This window comes from Cibotium barometz, chromosome 11, assembly GCF_041138505.1.
Source record: "Cibotium barometz isolate CiBa-2024 chromosome 11, ASM4113850v1, whole genome shotgun sequence".
Lineage (NCBI taxonomy): Eukaryota > Viridiplantae > Streptophyta > Polypodiopsida > Cyatheales > Cibotiaceae > Cibotium > Cibotium barometz.
In genome coordinates, this window is record NC_141056.1 from 13,702,417 (window position 1) to 13,712,347 (window position 9,931).

Genomic DNA, 9,931 nt, shown 5'->3' on the forward strand with positions numbered 1-9,931 from the left:
CAAAATGATCCGCCATCCCTTGCTTACTTCCTTGTCGGCCTCTTGCTTTCTGCCCTGGAACTCTGGATCAACCACAAAGGCAGCCGCATGAAGAGGGGAGTAGTAGAAGTTCCACCTAGACTCACATAATGAGTGGATCTCCTCAAACTCGGCCCTATCCAGCACAAGCTGCTGGAGTGACTCGATCATGCGATCCATGGCCTCATAGACCTTGCTCACAGCCGTCAATGACTCGTAGAAGGTGAACAATAGGCTTGACCAAGGCATCGAGTGTCTTCACCTTCTCCCACCAAGCGGCATCGTCGGCGCGATCTCGGCACGTTCTCCCTGTTGCGGATTTTGACTGCGGCATGGCAGAAAATTCATCACTAAGGAAAAGCCCTCTTAGGGCTCCGCCACATGTAGACAAGTGGCCTAGCATGAGGAAGTTGTATGCAAACCTTGTCTCGGAATACTTGAGGAGGGAAAGAGTGCTCCTTTTAGAGAACTCATGTCGCAACCTTTGGTGGTTGAGGACAAAGGATACAAGCTGGTTAGCCTCCTCAATGGTGGGTGCAATCCATGGCAAGGCACCTATGTCTTTGAGGAGGTTGTTGAGACAATGGGCCATGCAAAAAGAAACTGTGATGGATGGATACATTGACTCAATAATGGTCCCGGCTGCCCTATTTGACGCCTCTCCATCCGCCACCATGCCAACCACAAGCTCCGGCCCAATGACCTCGATCGTGGACGCCCATTCCGTGGCAAGCACATCCACGGCCTTCCCAGTGCCACTCGCATCATGTGACTCGATGAAGTACACTTTGCCCCTTGAGTAGGCCACCACTCCATGGATGGAGCGCTTGCACGTGTTACTCCATCCGTCTACAATGAGAGAGACTCCGTTAGTCTCCCACGTTGCCTTTGTATCCGCCGCCACGTGCTCAACGGCCAACTTCTCCCTATCAAGCAAAGTGGTGCGAATCTTTTCCGATGAAGGTGGCACATAAGAGGGGCCATATTCCCTGATCTTTGTGGCCATCTCACGGAAGTAAGGAGACCTATTTCAAGTAAGGAAAACCATGTAGCATGTTAGCTTTTTTTGGCAATATGACAAATGCTTTGAAGCATGAGACATTAAAAAAAAAAAGAGTGAAGAGAATTGAGTCTTGACTCTCACCGTGCCGCTTGAAACGCAATGTGGTCGTGGTAGAAGAACCTAGCCACCGACCTATCCACCTCATCCTTCAATTTTGGGTTCCAATTCTCGTTAAGAGTGGATTGACGGCGGATGGGAATGGAGGCACCCGATGTGGATGGAGTGGACTTGAATGGTTGAGAGCTTGAAGCAAGATTTGGGTTCCTCTCCACCTCCATTCGCGTCGGTTGCTCTCGTGCTCTCACCACATCATGAGGATCAACGGCAACATGTCGCCCTCTCTTTCCCACCTCGGCCGCCTCATAAACCTTGAGCTTCTCAAGAAGCTCCGCTCGCTTCTTAGGAGTAACGCGTGCGCAAAATTGCACTTGATGACCGGCCTCGTGCAAAAAGTGAGCTCGCACTTTGTTGGCGCCGCCACTTCTCTTGTAGGAACAAAGCTTGCAATTCCATGCCCTTGAACCACCGCCCACTCCACGACTAGTGTAGTGGACCTCATCCCACCATGACCATGTGTGCACCGCCGGCCTCCTTCGTGAAGAGCCCGCAACGGAAGATGTGGCGGCGGCGCCTTCACCTTGAGATGCCATGAATGATGATAGTGTGAGAGAGAGGGAAGAAGGGTGCAATAGAGAGTTGCAAGTTGCCGCTTGACTCTTGAGGCTTGCAAGTCTCAAGAGGGATGGATCATGGAACTTGGAGAGAGAGAGAGAGAGAGAGAGAGAGAGAGAGAGAGAGAGATGGCACAACTTGGAACTTTGAAGTTTGGATTCTGGAAGCTTGAGGCTTGAGAAATGAGTGTGGAGAAAAGTCCTAGAGTGTGCCTTTTTTTATAGCTGGAAATCTGCCTGTTTTTGCCCGTTTTCTGGCCGTTGGAGGCGTCCCCTCACCGCGTCCCTTGCCCGTCCCGCGTTTCGGGAACGCGTCCCCGGGGCGACCTCATGCGTCCCCGTGTTGCACGGCGTCCCCTGTGCGTCCCACCCGTCCCCGGCCGTCCCCGTCTCCGCGTCCTTGCGTCCCTAAGGCCCGTCCCCGCGTCCCCGTGTGACTCTGCGCTAGTGGGGATGTTGTAGTATCTAGTCCATAATATGTATGGTGGAGTTGATGGTTTATTGTCTTGTGGATGACTACCATGAGGTTATAAATTGCGCTTTCTTATAAGGTGAATTTGGGCATGTTCATGGATTCATCTAGGTATATGTATGTGTATGTATTTATGTATATGTGTGTATGTATGTATTTATGTACGTATGTATGTATGTTATGTAGAGGAGATATCTATGATTGTATGTACGTATATATCCATATGTACTCTAGATGCTTAGGAGAAGTTTAGTAGAGGTGTATATGGGCTTACGGCTACACGGCAATGTGAGGTAGGGGGTTCTTAAACATGTGGTCACAATGACTAAATGCAAAAACAGAAATTTTAGTTTAAAGTGCGCACAGAGGTCCCTTCTCTTTTAGGTGTGTACATGCATGGTTTTGTTTATTTTTCTCTTATATTTATGGGTGTATGCATGTGTACGTGTATGTGTAAGTATGTATGCATAGTTGGAATGGGGGATATGTACAGGTATACCTTTATGTGTGTATATTTGTGCTCAAATATATGCGTATTGGTTAAGCCAAACCATGTTGGGTTTGCCAGGAGGACGTTTGGCTTGGTGGTAGCCTTGGAGTGGCTTGGATGAAAAACTCATGTGGATGAGAGAATGATACGTGTTACATTGGTGGCTCCATCAGATTATGTAGTGGCATAGCTTGGTAGACCTCATATGTTGGGGAAGCCTAGATATGCTACCAACAATGGTAAGGGATATTAGGCAAAGAGCTCTTCTTGTAACGAAGCTAAGAAGGTGAAGGTGCAATGAAGCAAAGAAGGAGAAGGCACATTGAAGTTAAGTATGTGGTATTGTTGCAAAGTTGGAGAAAATGCCAATGAGGTGATAGCTCAAGCGGTGAAGGTGTTTGTCTAGGACCAGGATATCTTGGGTTCCAAACCCCACTAGGTGCTTTTGCCATGCCTACTATAGGGGGATAAGAAAGCGCCTACGGGTGAGCTATAGGCGGCAAAAAACGGTAACTACCGGATGATCTTGGGCCTAAGCCAAGTTGGGAAAAAAGGGGAAAAAAAGTTTGAGAAAATGCAAAGACCTTCATTTTTATGGCTCTTTTCTTCTCTGTTTGTGCAGGAAGTTGCTGGGCTTTCTCATCTATTGGTGCCATTGAGGGTGCTCATGCTGTAGCCACAGGTGAACTTGTGAGCCTATCTGAACAGGAACTTGTTAGCTGCGTTCATAGTAACTATGGCTGCAATGGGGGTTGGATGGATTCTTCCTTTGAATGGGTTATCAAGAACGGTGGCATCAACACTGAAGAGGGTTATCCTTATGTGAGCGGTACAGGTAGAGCCAAGTTTTGCAAGTGGCTCAAGGTGAGTGCAGTAGCAAGCCTTTTGGTTAATGGTGGTCGTCTTTTTGTCCGAGGAGGAACTCTGATAGATTTATCTTGATATTGAGCTCATAATCTTCCTTTGCACTTTGTAGAAAATGAAGAAGTCTGTGATTATAAATGGCTATGAGGATGTCCAGCCCGACAATGAGAATGCCCTCACCTGTGCTGTAGCCCAGCAGCCTGTCAGTGTTGCCATCAATGCTGGAAGCCGTGACTTTCAACTATATGCTGGGGTAAACACACCACCACATACATCTCTTCACAAGTATTTAATTTCAACTGTTTTTTCGGAAAGTCTTAAAGTGTCTTATGTATGCATGTGCATACTTGAGTTTGTGTATGTAGTATGTATGGATGGGTTAGATATGATAACAGTATTGAAATATGTCTTACACATCATGTTAAGCATCTCAAGAATCTTACATACTCAACAGTGGTAGTTTGCCATAGCTTTGGACCATAGCTTTGGAACACTGGTTTGAGTGCACAGTAGTTCGGTTAAGCATCTAAAGGACCTGATGTGCGCTTTTTTTCATTTGATGCACAGGGCGTCTTCAGCAGTTGCTCAGATGATCCTAATGATATTGACCATGCTGTGCTGGTGGTCGGGTATGGGTCTGACCATGGCAACGATTACTGGATTGTGAAGAACTCTTGGAGCGAGGAGTGGGGTTTGGAGGGGTATGTACACATACAACGCAGCAGTGGAAATGCACGGGGTGTTTGTGGTATCCACTCTGCCCCATCTTATCCTGTAGCCAAGGCAAGTTCTAGCTCTAGCATCATGTGAGCTAGATATGCCTCAAGAGCCTGAGCTTTGGTAAAGCTTTCATTCTTTGGAGCTTAGTTCCTGGATTAACTCAAGCTTAAACATTGTATATATAAAGGTATCTTGTGGATACGTGTTGAAGACTTTTTCAAACTCCAGGTGCCCCCCCCTTCCCACCAAAAAAAGGAAGAAAAACTCAATTGTTTTTTTTGGCATGTACAGCTTAAGTTGTCTGTGACAAACATTTCGATGCATAAGGTGCAGGATGATTTAAATGCAGCATGACTTATTAATCGTATTATAACAGCATAAAATAAGGTTCTGTATTATATATCTGGTTGTGTATTTTGGAGCTAATGATTTGCATTTATGAAGTTTCTCGCCTTCTGTGTTTCACTTCACGCTCAGCAATCACATTAGGCTCTATACAGACTTGCCCATCCATCGCACTTTGATGGGAGCGATTGCTTGCCTAAGGAGCAAGGGCAGGGGAGATGGAGCCCTGTAATGGATGCGGATTGTCTCAGACTAGACCCAAGGTAAAGAAATCCAAATAGGAAATGTAGCGTACACATCACTAGAGGACAATTTCCAGTACTACTAGCATACCCAAAAACAATACTTGGTGCAAGGTGTGACAATGGAAACTTTGGTGTTCAAATGTGTAAGGACATGGCCTTGCTTATACTACTCCCAAGAGTAAGACACCTATGAAAGTTATTTTTCTTGCAACCATTATCTATGGACCACACCTTTAAAGTAGACAACAATGCATGTTGTGATTCATTCTAGGAAATAGAGGAAGTCAGACATTCTTGCCATCATTAACATACAAGATATTAGACATTTAACGCATAGAGTGTGTGCATGATTTTATGGTTGCCCCTCTTGTGCATTCAGTGGTTTCACAAGTTCTTTCCCGATGTCAAGTGTAACACTTTTCAGATTAGCCGGAAAGTGACCATTAAGTGTGAAGCCTACATCTGACAATTTATTGCTTACATATATGATTTTATTTGATATGCTGCCATGATTTAAAAAATGCATATTCTCTCGATGTTTGTTGTTACGTTGGGTCAGATGTGCCACCTTTTAAAGTAGCATAAATTGCAAGATTTGATTGGCTAGGAGCTTGCGTAACATATTGAAAGCTTGCCTTACTGAGTACCATTGGCCATGCTTGTTTAAATGATCATTCTTGCATGGTGCATTTGTAGTCTTTTTGTGCTTGCAGTATGCATCAGGTGATATTGTTGATGTAACATGGTTGTAATGAACCTTAAATACGATGAGTGGATCACGGGCTTAACTTGAATTTTGGTCTTAGGTCTTGCGGGCTTTGGTGACATAGGAGATGAATGTGCGTTTGAAATGATTGAGCTACATATGATTTTATCATTGTTTACGGTATACTCAAGCTCCTCCGATTTTATCATTGTTTACGGTATATTCAAGCTCCTCCGATTTTATCATTGTTTACGGTATACTCAAGCTCCTCCGAATGTGTGTTTGAAATGATTGAGCTACAAATGTTTTTATCATTGTTTACGATATACTCAAGCTCCTCCAAGGGTTGGTTATTGTGCATGCCCTTGGGTGGATGAGAACACCCCAAAGCTACCAACATCCCAAGTCTCTTGGCTTAGAGGTCATCATTGTAGGTAATCCCTAATACTCAACATTGTGCTCGCCTCACCTTGTTGACCACCCCTTGATCCATCATGGAGATCTAAAACCTAGTAGGCGGAGCTGAAGACCATATACTAAATGTCAACCTCAATGAAACCATGAGGAGCCAAGAGTACCTTGGTTAGCCAAGGAATGTATGATACCCATGCAAAGACTTGGTAGCCACAGTTTAACCACCAAAAGCCTACCCATGAGGGGAGGTCTACCAAGTGGGAGCCCATAGCAAAAGAGTTGTACACATGCTTTTGTGGCACTGCCAAGCAATCTCAAGGCTCAAAGGGTGAAAGGGATCAACATGATCCCATGACACCCCCATACCACAAAACATCGATTGGCTAGCTGGAAGTAGAAGGAAAGAGCTCAATAACGCATGGCGCCCAGTAAAATCGATGGACGTGATGTTTAAATTACGTTGTGGATGGGCAAGTAGTTCACCTCCGAGCTATGTAAACATCTATTGGGAATGATGAGAAAAGAAAAGCCAAAACCAAAAACAATAAAAAACTAAAATAACCAAGAACATTAGAAAATGGGAAAAAAAGAAAGTGAATTATAAATAAAAAAACACGCATGTGCATGGCATTGGACATGCACAATTATAAACACACTTGCATGCATGTGTGCACACCACAAACCATCGCATGTGTGCAATCACAAAGCATACCTGCAATCATATGTACACAATGCACACACATCATTTGCATGTGCACAATAAAAAAACACATGTTTACAAGCGCACACATCGCATGCACACACCCACAAAACACCCCCTCTCTCCCTCTCCCTCTCCACATGCACACCCACACCCAAAACAATATACACTCCTTAGGTTTTTTTTTATAAAAATTTTCACTGGCACTCACTTTATCCGTTATTTGGGAGCTACTTATGGGGATAACACAATAGCCCGTCGAGCAATCGAAGCATTTGTATAGTTTTTACTCTTGATAATTGCATAGCAACTTCTCTCCGTCAAAAATTCAAATTCTTCCCTTAGAAAAAACATAAAAAAATAAAAATCCTTACTCCTCTTTCTACATCCCCTAAAATTTGCACCTCCCTAGATTTCTTCTCTCTCCTCTCCCCTCCTTGAAAAAAAAAGTAAAATTTTCTTTTTGACACCTTGCACCCGTTGCTCATTCACACCACTTGTTTATTTCACCAAGGGTATCACATTTTTTTCACATCTTTTATCTCACGGTATGCACGGACACATGCACCTACAACTACTAACCTCGTCAACAACGACAACCCTCTAGGTACATCTATGAATGGGGAGACCATGGTGAGTGTCCAGGCCTAGCCCATGGTACGACCCATCACCTAGATAAGCATCGATCTTGCAGGTACCTCCAAAGAGCTTTAAGAATACAACATCTTTAACTCCAATTGCATATAAACACAACCTTTCCCCTAGTTGATGTCACTATGAAGCAGCCCAATCTAAGCTATGAGATTTATAAATCATTTCTTGTCAAGCCAAGAAGGTACGGACCACTATCTATCCATGAAAATCATTCAGTGATGGTCTTGATACGAATCCAGCCAATTAAATGGCATGGGCCGCTTTCACCAATCACTTAATATTGAAGGGCCTAAGCCACTTCTATAATAGAAGGAGGCCTCGCATATGAAGAACTTCTACATCGTATATAGCTTGCATATACCACCTCGATAAGCTGTCTCTACCAACATGGCTACCTAAGGTGCTCACCAAATTGAACATGCTTCTTTGCACAAAAGAGAGGTTGAGGAGAAGAGAAAGGAGACTATGCAAGGGTGGGTTTGGGAACTAGCAATTAGTTAATCCTAATGAGGGTTAACTCCTCTATGTGAGGCCGCTAGGGGATCACTCCACCATCACTTGTGTCACTCAAATGGAGCTTCCATAAGCTAGGTAATGAGCAAGGAGAGAGGGAGCTATGGAGAGCTTAACTCCTACTCCATGCCTTCATGTGTGCAAGAGTGAAGGTGAGGGAGAAGACAAGAAGACGGAGAAGAAGAAGCAAGCCAAGAAACCATCACCTACATGCATACACCAACAATCAAGTAAGCAAACATGAAACTACATAAGCTTACTACCATAGCCAGAAGAGAGAGAGAGAGAGAGAGAGAGAGAGAGAGAGAGAGAGAGAGAAGGAAAACTCAAATGTGATAATGGGATTGTCCCTTTTCATGTTTCATAAGTTACTTATATACATGAGCTCTCTTTTTATAACGGCCAGGACGCCCATTTAACAATTGGGACCCCAAAACTAATTCCATAGCTCTATGTACACCTAGGCTTATTCTTGTGGGCCTGGCATTACACAAGTAAGCTTGGTCATCCCATATATCTTTTACATGAAGCGCTTAACGCAGTTACATCAAAATGAGTTACATGAAGTGTAACCATGCTTAAAAACAACGTTAACTAGTGTGGTTAACATACCCCCCTCTCTAATTCAGATCCGCCCTTGGAATTGGCAAGTAAAATTAGTGGCGGTAGTATAGATGGAATATGTTCTGATGATGAAGTCATACTGTAATTTGGAATATAGAGGGGATCAGTGAAAGACCTTATAGTTGGTCCATAAGGCTGTCTCCATCATATCCTCAAAGGTTTGGAGTTACCAGGCGGGTATCCATTGGATGCGCTCATAGTAGCTGAACAGTTGCTTCAAGATAGGGCCTTTGTTGAGGTCGAAGAAGGCGAGGTCTTGACTTCCCTCCTGGTAGTGGTCCCACTCTGGAAATGCTTCCAGGAGTGTGATGACGAGGTTGAAAAATCCGATTGTGGCCACTATGGTGGGGTTGGGAACTTGAGCATATCGGCCAATGAAAGCGTGCATCTTTGCTATAGCATGTTGGCCTTGGTGCATGGGCTCTCGGGCATCGGTGGGACAAACCAGGGGAAGTTTAATTGCAATTTGGGGTTCGATGTTTTCTCTTGTCGAAATAGGTCCTAGGCCCAACATCTGCGGATGGGTAGGTATGCGGGATTGATCCGCAAGTGGCGGGGTTCCTTGCAGTATTCCACCCGAACATAGGGTTTTAGCAAGAATGGTTGACGACGGACGGGTTGCTCGCCCACCATAAGGTTGAATGTGATGGGCTGGGCGTCCGAGTTGGGTCGCTTTGGTAACCTCCGCATTGTCGGTGCAGATGGTGGCGCTTCCATTCTTCCTGTTGGCGTCGAGGGTGGCGTTGAGGAAAAGTGGTGGCCATGCTGATGTTGAGGGTATATCGAGATGATGTGTTTGGGGAGGCCCATGTGGAGATGGAGGGTTGGAGGGGGTGACGGAGGTGTGGGTGAGGGAGGTGGAGAGGGAATGGGAGGTGGTGTGATGGATGGTGAGGGGAAATGTGGGAGGGTAGCGGTTGAAGAGGTGGGGGGTGTCGATGAGCACTGGTGGGTACCAGTGTGGGGTGGGGGTTCAGAGCTAGGTCTTGCTTGGGATTGGTGATGTGGCGGAGGCAGACGGTGATATGGAGGAGAGATTGGGAGAGGTGGGGGATTATTTGGGGGGGCATGTTGGTGCCATCTCCACCCTCATCGTTGTTGTCGGAGTCATGGCTAGGGCGTTTGGAGTAGAAGAAGGCCCGGGCTTCTTCTGGCTTGTCGAGGGATACGTTGAAAGGATATGCCACATGGGAATCATCAAATTGCATAATCTCGGTGGTGATGAGAACTTGTAGTTGAAGGCAGCACATGTGGTGGTAAAGAACTAAAAGCCCATAGGGAGAATAAGGTGGGAGCCCCCATCAGCGGAGAGATTTGTACGCCCAGTAGATTGTTTCCCAACCCTGGTGTTCGGGGAAGTGGAGGGTTGCTGTGGATTTGAAGGCGGCATAAGGGTATGGGCAGGGCTGTGGGAACAGAAAGGTTAATTGTT

General features: G+C 45.4%; 2 protein-coding genes across 2 annotated transcripts in view; one reads left to right on the plus strand and one right to left on the minus strand.

Annotated features, from left to right (window-relative positions):
• LOC147633789 (uncharacterized) overlaps nucleotides 1-375 on the minus strand; it is a 930-nt gene extending 555 nt beyond the window's left edge. The window contains exon 1 of the mRNA XM_086804831.1: nucleotides 1-375. This exon is cut by the window's left edge and continues 555 nt beyond it. Coding sequence (XP_086660957.1) covers nucleotides 1-267 — 267 coding nt within the window. The 5' untranslated portion in view covers nucleotides 268-375.
• Nucleotides 1-4,619, plus strand: part of LOC147633788 (cysteine proteinase COT44-like) — a 10,337-nt gene extending 5,718 nt beyond the window's left edge. Inside the window, exons 2-4 of the mRNA XM_086804830.1 lie at nucleotides 3,337-3,578; nucleotides 3,691-3,831; nucleotides 4,146-4,619. Coding sequence (XP_086660956.1) covers nucleotides 3,337-3,578; nucleotides 3,691-3,831; nucleotides 4,146-4,388 — 626 coding nt within the window. The 3' untranslated portion in view covers nucleotides 4,389-4,619. The remainder of the gene's footprint in view (nucleotides 1-3,336; nucleotides 3,579-3,690; nucleotides 3,832-4,145) is intronic.
• The last annotated feature ends 5,312 nt before the right edge of the window (nucleotides 4,620-9,931 follow it).